General features: G+C 32.3%; 4 protein-coding genes and 1 pseudogene across 8 annotated transcripts in view; 3 read left to right on the top strand and 2 right to left on the bottom strand.

Moving 5' to 3' along the window:
- Positions 1-10532, top strand: part of LOC108763923 (allantoinase, mitochondrial) — a 53536-nt gene extending 43004 nt beyond the window's left edge. For 2 of the 3 annotated variants that reach the window (XM_018511868.1, XM_018511867.1), the window contains exons 4-11: positions 3265-3411; positions 3494-3539; positions 3610-3706; positions 3795-3981; positions 4248-4380; positions 4502-4674; positions 4763-4795; positions 5808-6183. In XM_018511868.1, coding sequence (XP_018367370.1) covers positions 3265-3411; positions 3494-3539; positions 3610-3706; positions 3795-3981; positions 4248-4380; positions 4502-4674; positions 4763-4795; positions 5808-5960 — 969 coding nt within the window. In that variant the 3' untranslated portion in view covers positions 5961-6183. Of the gene's footprint in view, positions 1-3264; positions 3412-3493; positions 3540-3609; positions 3707-3794; positions 3982-4247; positions 4381-4501; positions 4675-4762; positions 4796-5807; positions 6184-10460 lie in introns of those variants that run through there. The other variant, XM_018511865.1, reaches the window with a different exon arrangement.
- Positions 6191-11313, bottom strand: LOC108763927 (uncharacterized; annotated as a pseudogene).
- Positions 10528-12141, top strand: LOC108763924 (uncharacterized). Its single transcript, XM_018511869.1, has 2 exons — positions 10528-10616; positions 11769-12141. Exon 2 carries the CDS (start codon positions 11769-11771, stop codon positions 12060-12062), a length of 294 nt encoding a protein of 97 aa, XP_018367371.1. The 5' UTR covers positions 10528-10616; the 3' UTR covers positions 12063-12141.
- Positions 12142-14956: 2815 nt separating this feature from the next.
- On the bottom strand, positions 14957-20794 carry dre4 (SPT16 homolog, facilitates chromatin remodeling subunit dre4). Of its 3 annotated transcripts, XM_018511862.1 has the most exons (18): positions 20580-20793; positions 20381-20498; positions 20192-20296; positions 19503-19664; positions 19256-19408; positions 19018-19164; positions 18652-18921; positions 17289-18575; positions 16960-17142; positions 16740-16871; positions 16495-16664; positions 16204-16387; positions 16042-16120; positions 15770-15938; positions 15611-15688; positions 15447-15512; positions 15262-15387; positions 14957-15171 (listed from the first exon to the last, which is right to left on the bottom strand). In XM_018511862.1, exons 2-18 carry the CDS (start codon positions 20447-20449, stop codon positions 15165-15167), a joined length of 3387 nt encoding a protein of 1128 aa, XP_018367364.1. In that variant the 5' UTR covers positions 20450-20498; positions 20580-20793; the 3' UTR covers positions 14957-15164. The 3 variants fall into 3 exon arrangements, with proteins under 3 accessions (XP_018367364.1, XP_018367365.1, XP_018367366.1); XM_018511863.1 differs by having other exon boundaries at positions 15770-15935; positions 20381-20794; XM_018511864.1 differs by lacking the exon at positions 15447-15512 and having other exon boundaries at positions 20381-20794.
- Positions 20795-24451: 3657 nt separating this feature from the next.
- The window catches only part of LOC108763894 (lanC-like protein 1), a 12036-nt gene continuing 10765 nt past the window's right edge, over positions 24452-25722 (top strand). The window contains exon 1 of the mRNA XM_018511816.1: positions 24452-24669. The gene's annotated coding sequence lies outside the window, so the exon portion shown is untranslated. The remainder of the gene's footprint in view (positions 24670-25722) is intronic.

A 25722-nucleotide genomic window follows, 5' to 3' on the forward strand; every position in this document is an offset into this window, starting at 1 on the left:
TATATATATATATATATATATCAAGGATGGAAATGCTAAATTAAAAAGATAAAAGTTAAGTTAAAAAGTTAATTAATTTTAACTTAACCTATTGTTAGTTACATCTTAGACTCTTAACTTTTTAACTTAATTTAGTTATATTTGATCGGTAACTATTAACTTTTAATTTGATTTTTTTGAAGTCAATTCTCAAATACAATGCGAGAGGTTAATGAGTATATAATTTAGTAATTTTATACTGTATAATCGTTACTTGTGAACAAAAATAACCAGATTCTTTAATAAATAAGTTGTGAAAAAGGGAAAATACAAAATATTATATAAAATAATTAAACTTTTTCTTTTTTTTTTTTTTGATTTTTTTTTAAAACCAAATTTAACTTTTAACTTTTCAATTACTTTTTTATTAACTTAACTTTTAATTCAATTAATTTTATTATGGATTAACTTGTATTTTAAATATTTTAATTAAGTTAAATTTTCAAGGCTGTTAACTTTAACTTAACTTATTGTTAGTTTAAAAAAAGTTAACTTACCCAATCCTAATAATATATACATTATGTATACATATGTTGTATATATGTATAGAGTATAATTATATAGTTTGCATATATACACAGAAATAATTAATATAAAATGAATCTTACGCTTGGTAAAATATGTTCTGACTTTCATCTATTAGCTTTTGACCAGAATAACATACGATCATGAGTTGTATTAGCATACCAATGATTATAAAGCCATACCTCATTATTTCTTTCAATTGGCTTAATACATAAACGATCTATAATAAATTAATATTGTTATGTATCTGTATGAAACGTAACATTATCTTTACAAAATTTATATCGTGATATAATAATTTTGGTGAAAACTGTTATTATATATGCTTAATAACATTCAGATCTTAAATGAAAACAAGAATGGCTCGATATCATCGATAAAACAGCGAATAATTGAAAACATTCTTTATGAAGAATTTTTGTTTTGTCGTAATATTTATTTTCTCTTATATTCTTGTAACAAATATATATTTTTTCTTACATTGTCTAATTCATATAGTAATTATATAATACTTACTCGAATTCCAACCAGACTTATAGTTATACCATTCAATAATAATAAAAATAATGTACTGACTTGATATGTCGAATTCAATATATTGACAAACCTATGAGACAACACTATAAATATTTTAATATAAATTAATCCTGTATATTGAACGATAATTGCAAAGATTATTCAGAATAGCTTACTCTAAAGCAAGCTGATATTTTTTTAAGCATATTATATATTGCCGATATCTCTCTTTCTCGCTCAACAATTCAAAATCCTTGTTCAAATAAAGTTCATATTTGCTAATTTGTTTCGTGACATTCAACTTTAATAGTATCTCCTCGAATTGCTGACTGTAAAATAAATTCGTGTTCGTACTCGTATTTCGCAAGAGGATTTAAAGACCGGTTATTCCATCTTTGGATAAACTATGTGATAAATTATCACTGATAATTTATCTACTGGATAAACAAAAGAGTGAAAGAGTAAGAACCGATTGTTCCACCTTCAGATAAACTATGTGGTAATTTATTACTAGATATATTTTACTTATGCTCTTACTCTTTTACTCTTACAAAAGAGTAAAAGAGTAAGAGCATAAGAGAGTAAAAGAATAAGACAGTAAGCTGAAGTTTACCGAAAGATGGAATAACCTAGCCTTAAAATATCGTGTAAATACTGTACCTGATGATCGAGAATAAACTACAAGCATGAGTAGTGTAAGCGACGTACGTAGTATCGACACCAACCATGATAATTACGCCCAATATTATTATACCGAAATTGTAACAAAAAACTGGTATATAGTATTTCTCTTGATCTATCCTTAACTCCACAGCGACTGCGAAGAATCGTGGACGCGATTCATTAAGAGGTCGTATAATGTCGAGGAAAACCGGAGTTAATGGAATTAATAGAAATATCGTTATCATGGAGTACAGCATCACTGCAATAAATTATAAAAAGTATTATATATTCTTATACACATTTGTTAATTTCCACATGAAAGTTATATACACATGAAAAATTTGCTTTATGTAGAATTTTATTGTTAAATACTTAACGTCAGTGGATAACATTACATTGCTCATAATATATAATCATATACGTATATTTTGCAACATGACGTACTTACTCGAATAAAATATTGTAAATTTTCGTGATATATTGGAATAATCTTTAAGAATTCGACGTTCCGATTCTTTCGTAAATATATTCCAATGAATATCCATGGTTTTATATAAACATTGTATCTGAACATTGTAACAATTAATTACAAAAATAATTAGGGACAAATATAAAACAAGAGATTACTGAAATAATAGTTGAAAGATATAGAGAAGAAAAGATTATTTTTTAACTTATATACCTTATTGTAATTTAAATACTCATTCAGTAGCTTTGTGACAAAAGTGGTTAGCAAAACAATTTGGTAACAGCAATCGAAAATCAATTGCATATCTTCCCAATGATCATATAACATCAATATCTGAACGCAGTATTGGTATGATAACGATTCATAGAATATGTTACGTAATAAAAAATTGTATTTATTGTAAAATATTGATACTTCTTATAAATGACATGCTAATCGGACGCTTGTAGACTAAAATGTATTAATTAATACATATTACCTCTAACGGATAGTAACTTATTTCAATCACGAGGAAGCAAATCGGTATCAGATTTCTTACGAGTTTACTTTGAAACGGCCAGAGACCTAAACACGATAAAAATACTTTATTGATATTGTACTCTCGCTGAATGTGGATTAGCATGATTCAGCATCTGCTTCTCACTCGAAAGCTACGACCCGAATGATAAATGTGTCAATCTTTGGTGTAATTTTGCTACACAAGTTGGAGACAAGTTTAAAATTGCAGAAATCGCATTGTTAAAAATGACTAATGTATATGTATCAATTACTCTCAATGTCAATGTAAAAAAATACTTATTCTATGAAAACTACTAGTCTCTTGGATCATTAGTCATTGTCTGAAAAAATAGCATTTCAGAAATATACGTACATTTTCATTTACGTATAGTAATAATACAGTATAAAAACGTGACAAAGTATATTGAATGGACAAGTAGTAATTGAGAGAGAGTACTATACTTAGAGAGAATAATAAAATTGTAAAAAAAAAGAAGTGTTCTAAGCAATTTTCTTATGTGACTAATCTCCCTCTTTTCTTTTGCAATTTTTAGCACGAGTTGCGATCGTTAATAGACGCAGGTATAGTCGGTTTTAAGTGTTTCTTATGTCCGAGCGGAGTCGATGAATTTCCACATGTCTCTGTGGATGATGTGAAGAAAACTATTTCGGAATTACTATCTACAAAGACTGTGCTGGCGGTATCTATTGCATCATGCATTGCACTTACATTCTCGTTATTATAAATCTATTCGCGACGATTAATCGCAAATGTGTTTGCAGTTTCACGCAGAATTCGAGCGAGATGAAAAAATGAATTTATTAAAAGGTACGTACGAATATAACACTTTTAAGTTTTTGCGGAATCAATTTTTTTGGATTGTATAATATATTTTTAGACGATCCAGGGTTGTATGACACTTTCTTACATACACGACCTGATATCATGGAATTTGATGCCGTAAAATTAATTTGTGATTGGTGCATAAAATATAAGTAAGTCAAAGAGGAAGAGAGATTTGGTTTTGATGTTTTGATGTTCTCTATATATATAAAAATAATTTTTTTAAATAAAATTCTCAAGCTTTCGATGCCACATAGTGCATTTGTCAAGCGCGGAATGTTTGGCATTGATAAAGGATGCCAAAACTCGTGGTGCACCTTTAACCGTGGAAACGTGCTATCACTACCTGGTATTAGCCGCGGAAGAGATTCCAGCAGGTTTTACTGAATTCAAATGTTGCCCGCCGATCAGGAAAAATAGTAATCGAGTGAATAAACTTTTTTTACCTAATATTCATTTTTCTTGTCTAACAATTTCAATTTTCGATGAACAGATGTTTCAAAACAATATCTATTTGAAAAAATGTGTCACTTATCTATCGATATATAACATGCAGAAATATATCGAGAATATTTTAATTGAATAAATTTTTAAGTTTTCACGAGCGATTTCTATATTTAATATCAGATTTAAACTTATTCGATAAAATTATTCGTGATAAGTCAATTTTCAATTTTATACAAATGTTTATAGGAACAATTGTGGCATGGTGTTAAAAACGGGATGTTAGATATGATTGTTTCGGATCATTCTCCTTGTGTGCCAGAATTGAAAACTTCCGGAAATTTTTTGACTGCTTGGGGTGGAATCTCTTCGTTGCAATTCGGTATACATTTATATAAAATTTATCAGAAAGTAAAAAGCATAAAATAAAAATACTATAGGAAGGAAAAAGGGAGAGAGAAAGAGAAAAAAATAAATAATAGTGTCTTTAAAAATACAAATAGGGTTACCATTGATATGGACAGCCGCAAGAATGAGAGGCATACCACTTTTTGATGTTTCGAAGCTGTTAAGCAGTCAACCTGCAAAGTTGTGCGGTCTCGAAGACCGTAAAGGTGATTTATCAGTTGGAAAGGACGCGGATTTTGTTATTTGGGATCCAGAGGAATCTATTAAGGTCAGTTCTGTTGTACATACGCTATTTTAATTTCAAAAAATACAGAGCACTGCGTGGGTATCATCAAAAAATTATTGTATTTTCGCAGATCGAAGTAGACGATATTTATCACAAGAACAAAGTAAGTAAATACATAAATTATACTGATTAAAATAGGAAACAATAACACTGGTCCATGTGATTTTTGCTGTTTGAATAAAAGATACCATTTCCGATGTATTTTCGCGCGAATCCGGCAATGAAATTGCTCTATCACGTCAGGTTTTTGCGAAAAGTGAAGTTAAAGGTGTCAAAATTTTTTGACATATTTGTGACTTTTTTGCTAGCGAAGTAAATTTTTTTTTCTACTTTTGTTTACGGCATCTTAAAGTACCAACTTTTATCTTTAAAATATTTTTTAATGCCGTACGTTTTTATTCACCGAGATAATCTTTGCGTAGTCACAAAGAAAAACGTTTTGTGCCAAAAATGTTTTTGAAGAAAAAGTTTTAAGAACTATGTAATGATTTTAGTAGCAAGGTTTTTAAGGTCACTAAATCCGAATCTGAAGTCAAATTTTCGAAATTCAAAATGGAGGATCCAATATGGAAAAATTTGTCATTGCAAAAAAATTTTTATCACTAAAATTTGTCATTTGCGCTTTAATTTAATTTAAAAAATATTGTTTACAATATTAATTTTGGAATTTTAAACATATACAAAAGAATATATAAGTAAAAAAATATTTACTTAATTTTTTTCTTCAAAAACGTTTTTGGCACAAAACGTTTTTCTTTGTGACTACACAGAGATTATCTCGGTGAACAAAAAACGTACGGCGTTAAAAAATATATATTTTAAAGATAAAAGTTGGCACTTTAAGATATAGTAAACGAAAGTAGAAAAAAAATTTACTTCGCTATGAAAAAATCACAAATATATCAAAAGACGTCAATTTTAACACCTTTAACTTCACTTTTCGCAAAAACCTGACGTGATAGAGCAATTTCATTGCCGGATTCGTATTCAGCGCGCGAAAATACATTGGAAATGGTATCTTTTATTCAAACAGCAGAAAAAAAGTCTTAAAACGTCGATCTGTGTAATTCTTACGAAAGATCTCACCAAGTCTCCAAAAATGTTTACTTTTACAGCTGACACCGTATCAAGGAAAGATTCTATTTGGAAAAGTAATCGCAACTGTCCTTAGGGGACGATTTGTTTTTAAGGAGGGAAAAATTTGCGATAAACCTTTAGGAAAATTACTGTTAAATGCAAATATTTTACAAACGATAGAAACCCAGTAAACTTCATTTCGTTTCATCGTTCACGAATCTTTATGGATTTTTTCATTTTTTATTTTAATCCATTAAAGCTTTAAATTAATCCATTAAGACCATGGCAAAATTAGTAAAAGAGGAACAACTGGAAATAGGATCGAAGTATGAAAAACATTTCTGACACAAAAAAAGTCAGACACATAAAAATCAATTTTGCAACTAATTCGTATAAACAAATTATTAAATAATAACAGTAAAGGGAAACTAGTTATGCCGGTTTATGACGATTTGTACATGGTTTTGTAATTTTTCTAAAGATAAACATTTTTCACCTCTTTTACATTTTATATGGATCGTTTTTAGCCCGTTTTTTGTCCGTTTCTTGCACTTGCAAACACTCGTATAGTGTACCGCGAAGGTACAATAACGAATATACATGAGTATGCGTATGAATATTTTTAAGGAGATTGCTCGTTTTTAATACTCGTTTTTCCATTGATGAACGATAAATACGAAAGTATATAGGGTAACTCCGATACATACGCCACGCTGGGATTTATGCCGCGGAAGTCAGAAAAAATAGAAGGAGTGAGGGTAATTTTCTCGCAACTTTACTCTGTTACATGCCTTTATGTTATATTAGTATGGTGAGCATGCTCTTGGTAAATCACAGTGCTTTGAGTGGTTTAAAAAATTCAAAAGTGGCGATTTTGACGTGAGAAACGAAGAATGTGGAAAACCACCGAAAAAGTTTGAAGACAGCGAATTGCAAGCATTGTTGGATGAGGATGACGCTCAAACTCAACCACTCGCGGATCAATTGAATGTGACACGAGAAGCCGTCGCCATACGTTTGAAATCCATGGGAAAGATCCAGAAGATGGGAAAATGGGTTCCACATGAACTAAATGAAAGACAGCAGGAAAACTGAAAAACCACTTGCGAAATACTGCTCGCCGGGTACAAAAGAAAGTCATTTCTCCATCGAATTGTGACTGGCGATGAAAAGTGGATATATTTTGAGAATCCTAAGCGTAAAAGATCATGGGTAACTCCAGGCGAACCATCGATATCGACTGCAAGGCCAAATCGCTATGGACGGAAGACAATGCTCTGTGTTTGATGGGATCAGAAAGGTGTGATCTATTATGAGCTGCTAAAACCTGACGAAACCGTTAATACTGAACGCTACCGACAACAAATGATCAATTTGAATCCACAAATTGTCAGACAGGTGGGAAAAATGTATAGCTAGCGATGGGCAATACTTCGAATAAAATATTTTTTATCATTTTCATACAATAAACATGTATTTTCTATATTAAAAAATTCCGGTCTCATATTTACATACCTGGTATAGCAAAACTGCAAGATTTCAAAAAGTTTATTTTTTAATACGAAAACTAAATATTTCAAATTCCTAATTTTTTTTTCATAGTAGTAGACAGTACAAAGTTTTTATTGATATAGTTCGTTTATTTTAAACATAGTAAATAATACTTAATAAATTAAGTTTTTGATAGGTGCGGCGTATATACCGGAGTTACCCTATAATCATGAGTATTTTTTAATGAATTGTTCATTTTCAATACTTGTTTTTCCGCTGTGAGTATTTTTGAGTGGATTGTTTTCAATGCTCGTTTTTCAGCTAAAGAGTGAGAACATGTTAATACGTTCTTCTTTTACTAATACATTTACTTATCGTTTATTAATTATTGTCTGTAAAAATGAATCTTTAGTGCAAGAATAAAAATAAGAAGAATAATCTTCAATAGCCTTGATTTTAACAAATATTATCCAGAACATGATCCTGAACAATATTCAAAAGGTTTTAGCCGTCGCGTCGATCGGATACCTTGCGTAATGCTAATGCTGGCGGTACTGTAACTTTCAAGCCTTATAAAAAAAAAGTACTTAATGGAAAATAACTTCATTATAGTGTTTTGAAAAGCTCTTGCTATCAGCTATTAGATTCTAGAATAAAAAATATGGTATTCCATTTAAAAAAATTGATGTGACTTGACCTCAACGACACCACCCAAGGTTAAATCAATGATACCTTCTTATGTCCCCCTCCGAACCATACAACTTTTGTTTAAAACATTTTTCTACCATAGTTTTCGAGAAATCTTAATGCATTATTTAAAATGGAATACCCTGTATAATTTACATTGAATTATTTGAAGCATTAAAGATCCAGTTTCCGTTATAGACTTTAATATTATTACTTGCCCATACAGCACAGAATTTGCAACAATATCGCTGCAAAATCACTACAATATTGCTGCAACATGCAATATTGCCGCAATATGCAATATTGCCAGGGCCGTAGCTACCGAGCGGGCAACGCGTGTATCACACGCAGGCACAGTATAACCATCTCCAGTAGCGACACTAAGTGTCGACATCTTTGATGTAGTGGTCCAAGGTCATGTGGTATATCGCCATATTGTTAAATGTATCGGCACTGCGATTAAAACGTATGCACGGAAATATAATATAAATGCCTTCTCTTCCCTTTTCATGTAAATCTTCTCATTACTTCTTATTTTTTTGTGTAATATACGTGCGATATCAGGTATTAGATTATTTGTGTCCTCATATACGTATGTAATTAAAAAAATTTTTTCTGTGTAATTCGAATTATGATCCAGAGAATTGTATTAAAGTAAAGAAAATCAAAAGAATCCTCTGAAATACGTTTTGTATAAAATATTACTGAGAACACTTGATATATAATTTAATTAACAATAAACTTGATAACGAAAAATATTTTTACCTATCTGGACCTTTTGGAAAATAAAAAAAACTGATATTATGCCCCCGTCCAGAAATATTTGGACAATTATTCATGGCACAACTATATCCACCTCGCTTCATTTTAATGATGATTACATCACTCTTTTCTAGTACAAAATAACGATAAATTTTTTATTGTTATTATTAATTTTAAGAAACGTAAGTTCACACGAAGAACATGAAACTGTAAATTGAGGTTACCTGTAATACGTATACTCTGGACGCATCCATATTGTTAAATGTACAAATTCACGCATACGTACTAAAATTTGGATCGAACCGGCTCAGTATCGCTACTGAAGATGGTTATACTGTGACGCAGGCACCTTTTTTTATGAGGGCGCCAAAATCACAAATTGTAAAAATTTTTTATGCTCATGAGCGCGTTTATTAATATTATATCTATATTGCAAATGTTCGATGTTTAAAGAAATTTGTTCACAAATTAAATTCAAGTGAGTGCTCTTAGAAGAACTACTAGTTCATGGGATGTGAGATCCCCCACTATCTACCGCGGGATCTCATTACTACATTATGCAGTAACATGTGCGTGAGCTGTGATTCGCAGAGCGGCTGAATTCAACAACGATGCAGCAGATAATCGCTTCGTCGATTCGATCGTTCGAAGCAGACCGAAGAGTGGAGCGAATTCCGAACTAACATCTATAGAGATCTAGATCCGTACATCATTTGATTTTACACCGGCGGCGGTAGATTCGCCGAAAATTTTAAAGAATAACTCAGTAAGAAAATATAGCATGGGGGAAGAGGCGCCAAGTACCAAGCTTACACGCAGGCGACTTTATACTCAGATACGATCTTGAATATTGCTGCAACTTTTCTGCAACTTTGTGCTGTAGGGATGTTGTATATTCACATTACGATCTTAATAAATCATTTATTATTGTGTATATATATATATATATATAAAGTATATGCAAAGAATATATAACATATTTATAATATAAAACAGAGCAGGTATTTAGTTGCACATTTCGGCCGATTTTCAGCTTGGTTCCGATCGGCATTTAGGCTGTGCACGGGTTGGTGAAGTGAGGGGCAGGAACCAAGCTGAAAATCGGCCGAAATGTACAACTAAATCTCAGCTGTGATATAAAACATATATTTCCTGAATTTTATGTACATATACATAATAATACGTGTGTGTGTGTGTGTGTGTGCGCGCGCGCGCATACATATAAAAGTGAAACTCTTCAACCAATACAGGTAACAGCAAATCTTGTCTGTGCCGAATATTGGTCAATAGGGCACTGATATACACAGCAGGTCGCACGATGCTCTTCGAGAATGTGCAGAGTGAAATGGCTCGAAAAATTTGCGTCGATCGTTATGATTTTTAGCTCTAACTGTTTCTCGACATTTACTCTAATCATAAATAGTAGAACATACGTTTTTCATTGCAACATTAATAAAAAAATTATTATAAATGTATGTAACATATTTTCGCAAAACGCTATACCGAAATATAAATATTTAAAACGTAAACATAAAAATACTTTTACATCGCTTTTATCTGACATTTGCATATGAGTGAAAATATAGATAAAAATATACGTGAAAATATCTATGACTATGAATATATTTTCTTTATGCGCCATTTTTGTTTTTTCCCTTTTAATTTTTTTCTTTTGTTATGTAATTTTTATAATTTTAAAGACTTTTTTTCATTCATGAAATACACGCAATATGTAACGAGTATTCATACAGTTTGAAGTCTACTGAATGGTAAATCTTCCTTGAGGAGGATGGGAGTGGCATTCTCGCCGCTCTTTTGCCACCACGCATCTGAGGTATAAAAGCAACCTGCGTTGCAGCGCGCTTAGTTTCATTTCGGAGTAGCCGATTGTGAAACGCATTTTCAACGTGAGTACCACAATCTACGTAGTAAAGAATCTATTTATACAGGAAAAAAGTGAATTTTATTTTCGATGAAATTTGTGTATTATGTATACTTCATTGTTACTCAATTACAATTTGTCTCAATTGCCTTTTTAAACATTTGGTGCTTAAAGTGCGAAATATAATATACACATGTTTCAGAGAGGAAAAAGAAGATAAACGTAAAAAATTTTAACGTGTCGCATCTTATCACATAACACGTTTGTCCAAATTATCAATCAGAAATATTAGTTTCACAATATATATTAATATCACGTAATACACACTATATGCGAAAATTTCTATATTTCTAAAAATAATATTTTCATCACACATACACGGTTCCGTCATTATATCGAGATACAACTTTTTATTTTACGCAATAAAAACTTCTCCATAAATGTTGCTCCAATTTCACGACCTCGATCATTAAGGAGAGATCGGACCAATGCTCTTTGGACATATACCATTGCACACGAAACTCTCGCCAATAAATGAGCATCTCATTCCTCTGCATTTTACACGATGACTATTTTATGTTGATGTAACATTTAAATTGCTTCATAATTTTTGTTTTTTGCGTGATGCGAAGCTGATAAATTATGTATAGAGTTGCGAAACTCTGTATTATATACATGTACATATATATACTGGGTGATTCGAAATTCACGAATTCAGAGTACAAGACATGATATTTTATGCTAAAATAAATAATTTTTGCGCTTATATTTATTAACTTCAATCTGCTCTCTTGCAAAAACTGCTTATCAGACGCAATTTTGCTAAAGGAAAAAGTTGTTTTTTTGTGCTAAAACGAACAACTTTTTCCTATAGTAAAATTACATTCGATAAATAATTTTTGCGTTTACTCGGTATAACTTCAACTTGCTCTCTTGGAAAAACTACTTGTTACACACAATTTTGCAAAAGGAAAAAGTTGTTTCTTTTAGCATAAAGTATCATGTCCTGTACTTCGAATTCGTGAATTTCGGATCACCCTGTATATATATTCTATTTGGAGTCTTCACCTTTTGTAAGCACCTACATATATTTTCGAAACCTTTGAATTTTATATTCTCGGATCGCGCACGCATTGATTACGTGATTTCAATAATCTTGTCCCTAATTTGTCTCCAGATGAAATTTCACACTATAGTCCTGGCCACATTGCTTCTGGCGAGCATGATTGCCGCGTATCCACAGAAAGATGGGCAAATCTTCAGCAATGAGGCGATCCGGCAAGCTCAGAATACTTATCTTATCCCGAAGGATGCGACTATACAAAAGGTTCAAGAGGGTATCGAATTGGCCGCTTATGAATCAATCCCCGGGGATCAGAGGATCAATCTCTTCGAGATCTTGGGCGAGCATGTGCCACCCGAGGTGGTGAACAATCTTCAGACCCAAATCGATCAAATAGGTCGAAATTAAATTTTTTCCTCTCGCATAATCGTCATTATCGTCATCGTCATGTCAAAAATAATCATATCTTAAGTGCCTTCATAGAAAAGTATTTGTAAATAAGTGATTCTCTTGTATCTTGCTTTTGTATTACACAAAAATTTTTTATGTCTTGTAGAAAGTTTCCACTTTTCGTAAATACATTGTATGAGAAGTATTTTTATATGTACGTATCATTTTCTGCCTCTGCGATTACGTTTATGTATTCATTTACAAATAGATCATTATCGATATTGCGTGTGTAAAAAATATCACAGTGTACTTTATAACAAAATACTTTGTACTTATCTTTCATAATTTCGTTGCTTTTTCGATAACTTCATAGGTTACTTAACATTGAAATAAGTAGGCATTCCTCAAAATGCGCACTTTGCAGATCGTAAAATTAATCATGTATTCTCATAAGGATCTCTTAGTCTGAATTATGTATGCTGCTAGCGATATATCATAGAGAAAGTTGCAGAACTACTCATCGAAGAAGCGTACTTTCACTTCTATTTATCATGTTACTGAACGTGACTTTTCTGTTCTGTGGTTTATTACATGACACAGCTAAATCGGAAATTTCAACATAATCAAAGCACGATAGGGTTATGAGATCATGTTTTCCGTTTTCTGCTCTGCTAATTTTATTGTCTCATTATTATAATACATATCTATATTGAGAACGGAAGGTCTCGATTGATACTTTTTGTGGAACTTTCACTTTCTTTTATATATACAGCTGTGCATACGTAAATGAGATAGATCTATCAGACAAATCATGCATAATCGTCATTATCGTCATCGTCATGTCAAAAATAATCATATCTTAAGTGCCTTCGTAGAAAAGTATTTGTAAATAAGTGATTCTCTTGTATCTTGCTTTTGTATTACACAAAAATTTTTTATGTCTTGTAGAAAGTTTCCACTTTTCGTAAATACATTGTATGAGAAGTATTTTTATATGTACGTATCATTTTCTGCCTCTGCGATTACGTTTATGTATTCATTTACAAATAGATCATTATCGATATTGCGTGTGTAAAAAATATCACAGTGTACTTTATAACAAAATACTTTGTACTTATCTTTCATAATTTCGTTGCTTTTTCGATAACTTCATAGGTTACTTAACATTGAAATAAGTAGGCATTCCTCAAAATGCGCACTTTGCAGATCGTGAAATTAATCATGTGTTCTCATAAGGATCTCTTAGTCTGAATTATGTATGCTGCTAGCGATATATCATAGAGAAAGTTGCAGAACTACTCATCGAAGAAGCGTACTTTCACTTCTATTTATCATGTTACTGAACGTGACTTTTCTGTTCTGTGGTTTATTACATGACACAGCTAAATCGGAAATTTCAACATAATCAAAGCACGATAGGGTTATGAGATCATGTTTTCCGTTTTCTGCTCTGCTAATTTTATTGTCTCATTATTATAATACATATCTATATTGAGAACGGAAGGTCTCGATTGATACTTTTTGTGGAACTTTCACTTTCTTTTATATATACAGCTGTGCATACGTAAATGAGATAGATCTATCAGACAAATCATTATATAACAATAATATACTTTCATCTTATGCTACCAGTTACAAAAGCTTAATAAAAAATAGTTACTGTAGTTAGTGTTTCTTATTTAATTTCTTTTTTTCAAATTTCTAAACTAATTTCTCGCAAATACATTGTACTCAGATCATACATTTTTCTAGAAATCTATAATGCCATCACATAATAATGATGAATTTTTTTCACGAGTAAGTAGGGCGTTTTAATAAAAACAAATATTTTCATGTATCAACATTACATACATTTTGGAATATAAAAATCACAAATGACATTTGTACATTAATGTTAAATAACTTAAGAACAGTTTTATTATGTTAAGATACAAATCTGAGAACTATGTAAATGAGTTTTCGGCAATTTTCGATTCATTTCGGTGATTAAATTATTTTCTTCATAAAAAATTTCGAATCATTAGTCTTTTTTCAGCGTACACGGAACGCAATGGGTTCGATAAGAAGAATTACAAATGTATTTCCACCTTTCTGAGTAACCAAAGCATATAAAAAGTATAAGACATATGTGTACTTTCTCAAATAATATTAAGTATTGTAATTATTAATCCAATGATTCAAAAAATATTTTGAAGTATGCAAATTTCAAATTTTAGTAAGCACGAAGAAAAATCCAAAATCCAAATAATGCTATGTGTGAATCGCACTTATCATTAGTACATTATCTTGCATTTCAATTGTTACTTTTTCTATAATACTGAATTCCACCCGAAATGTTTATATCAATGCTGTTCTATGTTATGTTTCTTATCAGTACAGGTGTATTGATAAAAAAACAGATGTATTGTAAATCTGAGTATCTCACACATTCAAAAATATCACGACACTCTATGAAATAACTTTCTAATGCAACGTTTTTTGACAAAAAGACATTCCAAATTTATCTCATTGATTCATGTGTCTTTATATCTTATACATCACAGAAAACTTAGAAGAAACATATATACATACATATACATATATATATATATATATATTTATAATGCAATTCTCTTATATTATCAAATGATGAAAAATCTAAATTGTGTCATGAGATATATTTAATCTTAAAAACTACTTAATGTTAAAAACGCAAGAATTACAAAAAAGAAAAGTTATATATCCTCCTTGATATTTTGTTGAAAAAATATAATAAAATTGAAATATAATACGCACACATACTTACATATTTTGACTTCGCAAAAAATCTTAATTGTTATATACATTTGAAACCGCAAATGTAGATATATGATTACAGAAAATATTGATATAAATTTTTTACTGTAAGTTGTATAGTTGTATTGCTGTGAAAAGTTTATGTACTACAACAAGAATGTGTACAAAAATAAAATATTCAAAGGGCTCAAAATAATCATTAAAAATATAATGCTAATTGGTTTCTATTCTGTTTAATGCAAGAAAATGTACTATTCATATAAATCGTTATAGCTTAAGAAAGTTTTATTTGGAATCACCATAGTATTTGCTGTAATTTTCTATGTGCAAATCTTTCCTCCGCATTTACTTCCTGTAAAAATTTAATAATTGAACATGTAACTATGTACTTAAAATCAAGTGAGTTATGACCGCTTATTACCATTTATTAAATATTACTTACTTAGATCTCTTAGACCCTTTGTCGCTTCTTCCTGAGCTCTTATCATGAGGACGTTTCCTACTGCTGGACGAAGAATGCGATGACTTACTTTTATCATGCTTATCGTGTTTATCACTCTTTTTGGGACTAAACAAACAAATTTCAATTATAACATTATCAAAAATATATAACTTGTCGGTAATCACCTGTGTTTGGATGATTTGGAAGGAGACCCTTTCTTGTGCGAGCCCCCACTCCGTGATCGATCCGTTCTTTAATTATCAAGCATAAGACTCGATATAATTTCGCGAAAAAAAAATTTTCTTTCCATGAGAATATTTACTACTTGTAAACTATAAATCATATTTACCTATGTTTGTCCGATGATCGTTTATCCTTACTGGGTGAACTTTTACTCTTTGAATTCGTGGAACTCTTGTGCTTGTGTCTTATATGAAACAAAGAATATCTAAAGTCAATATTTAATAAGAACATTGAAATATATTCAATATATCTATGTATATAATACCTATCTTTTGAAGGTGACGGGGATTGTCTTCGGTTTGCTTTCTTCTTTTTGCTAGAACTATAATCGTCACGATAACGATCTTCGCCCCTTTCTTTGTCCTCTTCGGCTGCTTCTCTTTCCAAATCTGACCAATCTTTTCCTGATTCTTCAGAACTGCCTAATTCTTCTTCTGAAATAGACAAAAAAAAATTTTAATGGGAAAAATTAAATAAATTAGAAAATACAAAAAGCAAAGGTTTAAAAATATAATACAATAATTTTGGATATAGTACCTTCACTATCAATATCTTCAGAAGCTTCAGAATATTCAGAGTCATCATCAGATTCTTCCTCACTCTCCATATCAGATGGCTGTAAATAGATTAAATATAAATAAAATATATATATCACTCTTATATATTTAGAAAAGTTTCTTGTTTGTCTAAATCTCGAACCTCATACGCATCATCTTCTTCCTCTTCTTCATCTTCGACATCTTCATTTTCAACATCACTTTCTGGATCCAAGAATGTCCATCCCCCACTATCGAAGAATCCTTCAGGATCATCTGTTATAGTTTTCATGATTTTCGTCCAATTCAAAGACTGAACACCCTCTGAATATCGAATATCGCACGAACTAAACAAGGAATTATAAAATTAATAATTATATAAATGTTATTGTCTATTATAAAAGGCAATAAAGTTGATACGACTGTCAATGTTACATTAAATAATATCACTTACTTTAACCATTCCTTAACATGATCCAACATATTCATAGGAACGGCATTTACCATCGCTACCTTTCGATGATAATCTTTGAAAACAAAAATCATGTCAAAGTTCTTTAGATGAAATTGTACTCTTTCAAAGTGAACCAATTCAACATCTTCCAAGGTAATGACAAATGGAGGCTAAACCCAAACATATTATTAATGTAATATTCTCTTTGCTTTAAATTTTAATTTTGTTTCATCGCAGTGTATTACCCATTCTGTGAGATTAACCAAACATCCACTAGTTGGTTGAAGTAAGACAGTACTCCTGTATGGTGCACCAGGAAATCCCAAGTCCCGAAATGGTGTATCAAATTCTATTTCTTGTTTTGTCATTCCTTCGACCTTTATATGACAGAGACATGTATAATTACACAATAGAAACAAACATAAAATCAATAAGTATAATTAGTAAAATCAAATTTATACACACTTTTTCGCAGAAGCTTTTAAAAGCAGTTTTTAATTTATGTCTAAGTTCTCGTTCAGACTGTTCAGCTGCAAGATCATCACGATCATGCATATGCTGATGTTTACCTAAATCTGTAGTAATTTCTCCAACTTCAGTATAAAACTGCACGTCTACATGTTTCTTCTTACCAAACATAATAGCATGCTAAAAAAACACAAATATTTATAAATATACACACATTGATATACATTTTTAATTAATGAATATTGATAACAATATTATCATTAAAACTTAATATTATTCTTACATATTAAAAAAAATATTTGTTTAAGATAAAATATGATACATACTTTTAAATGGAAATGCAGTAGGATAATCATTTCACCATCGCACGGCTGGAAGAAAGCGTTTTTAATGTTATTATAAAGAATGTCTACTTTATCACCGCGTACGGAAGTATAGCGGAATCCATTTGTGTGCGCTTCTAAACCACCAGTCATTCTTTTCGTAACAATGTTTGGTCGAATATATAAATCTTTCAATTTCGGATTGCCTTTATTTTGTGATAATATTAAAGTATCTTGTTTTACAAGATCTTCTTTTTCCCTCTCTTCTGCTTCCCTATTTTTGAACTTCTTTTGCACTTCCTTAATCAGCCTAAAGGCTGTATTCAAATTTGACGATGGTGCAGAGATCTCGCCAGGCTCTTTGGTATTTGTGCTTCGATATGTTACTTCCTTAACAAACGTTGCATCAGGCTGAGGGTAAGATCCACCTTCATTTCGTCCCATAGTTGCACCAGGGTGAAAGAAGTTGATTCTAAGATACGTATAATCTCCTTCTACTGACTGTGAAATGTTCTTAATTGTTGATATGTGGAAAGGTACTGGAATACCAGCAATAGGTAAAATCACAGTTTCATACTTCTTATCCACATACAACTTCAATTCTTTGACTTCTGGCTCGCGTGGCATGTGACTCAAGCTTTTATAAGATACTGTTGATTTACGTATCTTTTCTTGTTCTTTACCACCAGACTGCTGGGCCAATCGAGCTTTAGCAATTTCATTCAATTGTTGAGCTAATTCTTTTTGATGTTGTTTTCTCTTCTCTTCTGAACTATGCTCCGTTCTCAATTTAGATTCTATTACAGCAGTTCTTTTTCCACGTCCTAGGATCTCTGGCTTTGGCTCATTTTCTTTTCCACTTCCCTCTTCTTCTTCATCTTCGTCATCTTTCACATATATACCTATGTTTTTCACCTTCTTCTTCGATGGTGTTAAATTAGAAGCGGGTTGTCCTTCATTCACTATAACTGTATCGCCTATGAAAAGGGCGTACATTTTACCTTCTTTGTCAGTTGCGTCTGGATTGGTAAGATTTGAAAGACCAACGTTGACATTAAATACCATGCCCTTCTTAGCTATTGCATGAATTTTCGGACCCAATAATAAAGAACTTTCTTTGAATTCAATACCCATAGCAAATCCAAAATTCTTGGTTAAATGATTTAACATTTCTGGTTTCTCATCTTTTACAAATTTGATACCAGCCTCATATACTTCACTTATTTTTGTTCCTGCAACTAACTTTTTTAAGATCTCTTCTTCCAGTTGTAACAAAAAATTATAATTATCCTATAACAAAATGTATTATAAATTAGACTGAAATCTGATTTCAGTGATACGAATACGTGTTATTTTTTTTACATACCTCAATTGTATTTGTAGGATTAACCAACAGAGTTCTTACTATGTTTGAACAATAATTTTTGTAACGTGCCCCCAATGAGCAAACAATAACACCAAAATGGAGAGTAGTATTTTTATCGCTAACAGCACTAAATTTAAGTGAATAATTTCCACCGCTTTGTATAATTGCAGGGTAACACATATCTACCTGCGTAATATCTACTCCAGTTACATACTTCTTATTCGTGATAGCTGTATCTACACTTTCTGCTAGCTTTGAATGTTTAACTTTCTGAAATAGAGATACGCAATTGTAATGTTTTTATATACATTCCATTTTTCTTTCCACATTTAGCTAAAATCTTATATAGAATTAAGGAAAATATACCTTGTCGGAATCTATGATTTCCATTATCTGATCTTTAAGATACTTGGTGAAGACATCCACTGATATCAGACAGGCTTTCTTTATAGTAATTATCTCACTATCTTCTTTTGGACACATAACATAAGCAGCCGCAGCACTTATGTCAACCTATATGAATTACACAAATATAAAGAAATACTTTTCCAACTTGTACATGTATTCGAGTAGATAAATTTTTTTATAATTTGTGCCTACTTACAGTCTCAAAAGATTCGTTCTTTAAAGTAGCTCTCCATGCATCCATAAAAGCACCTGGGTAATTTTCTTTAGAAAATACTCCCAAAGTTTTACCATTTTTACTTTGCTTCATCACTTCAATGAGTTTTGCAAAATTTGCCTTATCTTCATCACTCTATAAAAAGATATTCAAATATTGCTCAGCAATTCTATCTATGCATATTTAATAATAAAATTATTCTTACATTAATTATATGCAATATACATACTCTATCTCTAACAAACAATTTCACAGGTGGTACTCCTGTATCTTCATTTTGATTTTCTACTTTTCTTAAAAATTCAATCTTCTTTTTACTGGCTAAGAAATTAATAGACTCTTCAGTCAATATCATTATAGTATCCGTGAGTTCGTAACTGAATAGCCATGTCTAAAATAAAACATGTTAATACATAGAAACTTTCAATTTATTTCTTAATAAAAAAAAATTTTATCTTATATTAAGTATTTGCAATAAAATAATTTTTATTGATATGTATCTTTAATAAACATAATATAATAAGACATAAAATAAGTGTAATACATAGAAAATTAATTCCCAAAGATACAATATATTTTATGTAATTTTTTTTTTAATAAATAATCTAAGGTGTTATAAAAGATACAAAAGATATTATGAAAATAAAATTTTTCAGCTTATCAAATATATATTATTTTTTCAGTAAATCTTTTGTTCACTACGCTATCTCTCTGATAGCATAATGAAATTATTCTGATATCTCATTGGCCAAACTGTTCTAGTGTCACTTGTTATTTCAATCTTTCTTTATCGAAGAATTCCAAGCAATTTCTATTTTGTACATAGAACTGAAGAGAAATTGATACATATCATCTTTTGATAAGATACTTGTAACAAGCAGTCCTCAAGAAAAATTTCTAATTCTAAAACACATATACCTGCAACGCTATGGATTTGCTGTAAACAATATCTTCATCAGTGCCAACGGCAGAAACAAGACAATCCATTTTACTAAAACTGTCATCAGTGCCGACCTCCCCATCCTATAAAAAACAAAAGATTGTATAATAATACGCAACAGTTTTGCTCACCGGGATCAAGAAGCATGTAATTTCCAGCACGCTTACCTTCCACGCGGCATACAGACGCTTCATGCGCCGAAAAAACATATCCTTGTCGAGAGACACGTTTGCCATGGTTTGGCGTTTGGATTTTTACTCACGCAGCTGGGGTTCTTCTTGTTCTAACACGAAATTATAATCAACGCTTGCGTCGTAGTCGTAAGCGGGCGAGCGAACAAAACATTCAGAAAACGCGTAGATATCCTCGGCGTTATCACATTTTCCGTTTTGGTTCCTTGTGATTTGCGCCAATTTGCGCGCCGGTACGCAAGCCGACTTTTATTTCGCGAATTCGACCGATGGAGTAACGAAGATCGACCGTAACTTCATGCGACTATAAGCGCGGAGATGGCGGGATTTATAACCAAACATGCAACATGCGACGCTGTGATGCCGCGAATCGTGACGCCTTGCTCACGGAACGCAATACGCAACCTGCGCAGTTCCATCGTGAAAGCGAGGCGTTGATTGGCTAGAACAGAGAGAAACGGAGAAACCCATGTGGTCTGTTCTACTTGATTACACTTTTTACACTTTATAGGGTATATCCACACAACCTTGCAAAGCCGCATAAACGTATGCATAAAAAAAATTATCCAATCACATTTTACGTGCGTCTTTATGGTTGGCATCCAGTTGGACACGGCTCAATTGGACACGAGCCACTCACAGCGCTTGAGACTACAAAGCTCCTAAGCACCGGTCGCTGTGATTGGTGGTGTCCAATCGAGCCGTGATCAACCGGGATCACCCCCTTAAAAGTTTATCGCGTTGCGCAAGATACATTTCTGTCACATTGTATACTTCGATTCTATTGGTCTGTTTTCTGTTCCTGCACTAGACTGTTCTAGAACTCTCTTTCTCGCTTTAAACAAATATCAAACGTATATCTATCTCACTTTAAGTTCCAAAAGTGTACACTAGTTCAGTCACAAAAAACAGACCTTATATGATTATAACCGATCGTTACACGTATCAATAGATGGTAGATCGCGCTTTGAAAATTGTTGCGTGTTCTGCAAACTACCGAAAAAAAAAGTGTTGCAACCTCAGTGTCCGCGACTGTACAGGCATCGGCGGAATCCGCAAAAGAAATAAATTTGCGCAACAGAAAACGGCGGAATGAAGCCATGACCAATCACGAACGTTCCGCCAATTCCGCACTGCGCCAAATCCACACCATGAGACCGCGTCATTAAGGCCGCAGCACAGATTTTTGCATAACCCCGGATCTACAATAGGGTTTTAACCCTTCGCGGCATAGTGGGAACTGGGAACCCAGATTCCCACCTTTTTCATTCACAACTTTTCTCTCTAGATTCAATGTTATCGAAGTAACATCCATGAATCTTTTTTCAATGATAGAGGAATCATTTGGGAAGGTGACAAAAATGATTATAAATGAAATTACGCAAAATTATAAACAATTATAAACAAATAAGTTTCCAAAATCGAACTTTTTTAGCAAAAAATTCATTTTTGTGCGAATTTTTGAGTAATTTAAAACCAAATTTCGTCCTCGGAGGTTTTTGGAGTCGCCGATTACGAATTTGAAGTCAGTTTTCAAAAATCCAAAATGACGGATCCAATCGTAGAAAAAATTTTTTTTTTTCGCGGAAATCGTAGAAGCTAAAGAGATAACAAAGTGACGATGAATCCATGATAACATTCAAAAGTCGCAGTAGCAAGTTTCAAGTGAATTTTTAAAAACTCGTCCGCCATATTGGATCCGCCATTTTGGATTTTTGAAAACTGACTTCAAATTCGTAATCAGCAACCCCAAAAACCCCCAGAAATACATTTGTCCTTTAAATTAATCTTATAGAAAAATGTATGCCGCAAAGGGTTAAGCCTTAAGCCATAAGAAATGGGCGAATCACAGTTGATTATTCCCCTCAGATTTGACTGTAACCCCGGGTCTACAATAGAGTTCTAAGCCTTAGGGTGGAGTCCCATGAAGCGTGTTTGCCGCGTATCTCGTAACCGCGTAACCAATCAATAATCAGTAAAACGCGAAACCACAACAGCGGATCGCTTCTGATTGGTTACGCGGTTACGCGATACGCGGTAAATACACCTCATGGGACTCCAGCCTTAAGCCATAAGAAATGGACGAATCATAATCGATTATTCTCCCCGAATTTGTCTGCCATTGGTCAATTTCTTACGGCTTAAGGCTTAAAACACCTATTGTAGATCCGGACTAATTCGTCAATTTCTTACGGTTATAGTCTTAAAACACCTATTGTAGATCCGGACTTAGGGCCCAGACACACACTTTTGCATAACGCATAGTGCAAAAGCGAATCAACCAATCAAAATTCTTCTTTTCCATGGAATGAGAGGAAAGGAAAGCTTCTGATTAGTTGATTCGCTTATGCACTATGCGTTATGCGTTATGCAAGAGTGTGTGTCTGGGCTCTTACAGTCGAATCCGAAAGTCCGGATCTACAATAGGTGTTTTATGCCTTATGCCGTAAGAAACTAACCAATTACAGTCGAATCCGAGAAGAATAAGCGATTGTGATTCGCCCATTTCTTATGGCTTAAGGCTTAAAACCCTATTGTAGATCCGGGGAAAAGAATGAGCGATTCACCCATTTCTTATGGCTTAAGGCTTAAAACTCTATTGTAGATCCGGACTATGGGCTCTCACACATGAAATGCATAACAGAGCATAAGCATAACATGAGGCCGCTAAACCAATGAGCATCTTATGTAAATCAATATGGCAACATTATGCTAGATGCTCATTGGTCCAGCAGTCTTATGTTATGCTTATATTCTGTTATGCATTTCATCTGTGAGAGCCCTAACGCATAAGGCATAGTGCATAAGCGAATCAACCAATCAGAGTCCCTTATTTCCACTCCCACTTCTCGTTCTGTAGATCTTGCATAGCGCATAAGTCCGGATCTACAATAGGGTTTTAAGCCTTAAACCATAAGAAATGGGCGAATCACAGTCGCTTATTCTTCTCGGATTCGACTGTAATTGGTCAATTTCTTACGGCTTAAGGCTTAAAACACCTATTGTAGATCCGGGGTTAAGTCTTAAGGAATTAATCAATCATAATCGATTATTCTTCTCACATTCAAGTGTGATTGATCAATTTCTTAAGGTTTAAGGGCCATTCCACATAAACTTGCATAGCCGTATAAACATATGCATAAAGAAAATCATCCAATCGTAGTTTACGTTTGGCTTTATGACAGAAATGTGATTAGATAATTTTCTTTATGCATATGGTTATGTGGCTCTGCAAGTTGTGTGAGAACTCTGGTTGGTTCAATTTCTTATGCCTCATGTGTTATGCGTTATGCAAGAGTCTGTGCTCTTCGCTTTAGGCTTACTACTTTATTGTGTTTATGGACTTATGCATTACGCAAAAGTCTGTGTCGTGGCCTTAAGGGGATGCTGGAGTCTTCTTTTTTATCGATAAAGTAAGCGTTTATATCCCTTGCGCGGTTCTTCGAATTAATTGCACAGAATAAAAATTCCTTCTACATGATTGAGATATCCGTGCTAATGTATCTGCTCCTGGTGTATTTTGTGTCCAAAACTGGGAAAAATAATAAATTACAGATTCCTGTATCCATGTGCTATCAGCTCACCAACATTTACTTCATGAAAAAATTATAATATGCACGTTATATGCTCGAAATTAGGACAGGAGCACATGTAGAATAAATAGACGAATGCAGTCGTATCTTTAGAATTGAGTTTTAACGCCTAAATAAAAAGATTAGTGCAAGGAACGAAATTGTGTGTCTAGCGCGTGAAGGCCCGTCTACAATACACGGAGTAAGAAGTAAGAGTAAGAAATTGACCAATCACAGTCGAATGTGAGAAGAATAATCGACTGTGATTGGTCAATTTCTTACTCTTACTTCTTACTCCGTGTATTGTAGACGGGCCTTAAGATGAAACATGGCGGAATTAGAAAGTTTTGAGGTGCGTTCCGTAAGTCCGGATCTACAATAGGGTTTTAGGGCCTGAGCACAATAGAGGAACAGGAATATCGCCCATTTCTTATGGCTTAAGGCTTAAAACCCTATTGTAGATCCGGGGTAAACAGGCGATTTACCATTTTGGGTTTGATTGCATCCTTTTGTCATGTCTATCCGGTTTGAGGTGGCCGGTATATTGCATTTTTATTACACGAATTATTCAATTTCGAAGACCATTAGTGACCCAGTATCAATCTGTTAGGCTGCGAGGCTAATAAAAGAAGTTGAAGGCGTACAAATCCTATTAGCCGGTGGGAGTAATTCTTAAAAAAAATATATACTCTTGTAAGTAATTAATCAAGATAAGAGCAACATTCAGTTTTTTTTAAGAATGTACCTTCCAAGAGGTGTAGTGCAAAAACTAGTTAGCAGGAGATTGCTCCCATAGAGATATTTGTTCAGAATGATGAGAACTACACACACATATCTAAAATTAGGCAATTTGACCAGAAAGCTAATTTCCATAATAAAGGTTAAATTATTAGGCTCAATTGAATAAAAACAATAGTAAGAGGTAAAAAGAGCTAAGAGCCCGTCCTTAATTGCTAATATTTAATATCTTGTAAATTATAATATTTAACAAATTTATTTTACAAATGTTTTGTCCTTACTTTAAGGCCTTTTCAATATTAATACAAACAATTTTTACCTTACGTGTTAAGTCTAAACATCTATCTTACATAACGTCAATTCTTAAAACATTTTAATTAAAAATTTATTTCTTCTGAGTGTGTAGTGACAATAATTTTCATGTTTCGTTCTCATATAACGATTGTTCAGTAACTTATTATTCGGTATCCTTGTGATCTTATTCCATCTTTAATCTATGTTTAGTAAATTAACCTATTTATTTTAAAAAATCAGTGTAATTTATTAAAAGATAATATATATTTTTATAATATTATTAAAAGATATTTTTTAATTTAATGCCTGACCTGCTATTCTTGTTTGTGTTTATATGTCTATTATAATTGATTCGCATATTGCAATGATAATGCAACGGTATTATGAATTCGTCAATTGAAAGAATTGATTTTACACGTTCAAATACTAGTGACATGACAAGCGACAAAATATGGGAATAACAAAATAAGAAGTGATGGAATCTCTGATGAAATAATTAAATATTACGACGTTTGTTAAATATTTTAATTTACAAGACATTAAATATTAGCAATTAAGAGCTAGCGGTGGCTCTTAGCTCTTTTTACCTCTTATTATTAATTTCCAGGGTTGGGTAAGTTACTTTTTTCTTTTAACTAAGTTAAGTTAAAGTTAACAACCTTGAAAATTTAACTTAGTTAAGATACAAGTTAATGTATAATGAAATTAATTGAA

This window comes from Trachymyrmex cornetzi, unplaced genomic scaffold (genome assembly GCF_001594075.2).
Source record: "Trachymyrmex cornetzi isolate Tcor2-1 unplaced genomic scaffold, Tcor1.1 scaffold388, whole genome shotgun sequence".
NCBI lineage: Eukaryota > Metazoa > Arthropoda > Insecta > Hymenoptera > Formicidae > Trachymyrmex > Trachymyrmex cornetzi.

Excerpts from the sequence above, each read along its gene's own strand:
- LOC108763924 (XM_018511869.1), top strand. The coding sequence starts at position 11,769 with ATGAAATTTCACACTATAGTCCTGGCCACATTGCTTCTGGCGAGCATG.
- dre4 (XM_018511862.1), bottom strand. The coding sequence starts at position 20,449 with ATGGCAAACGTGTCTCTCGACAAGGATATGTTTTTTCGGCGCATGAAG. Across the intron at positions 19,665-20,191 it reads GCAAATCCATAGCGTTGCAG|ACATGGCTATTCAGTTACGA; the intron begins GTATATGTGTTT and ends GTTTTATTTTAG. Across the intron at positions 16,121-16,203 it reads AAGAAGATGATGCGTATGAG|CCATCTGATATGGAGAGTGA; the intron begins GTTCGAGATTTA and ends ATCTATTTACAG.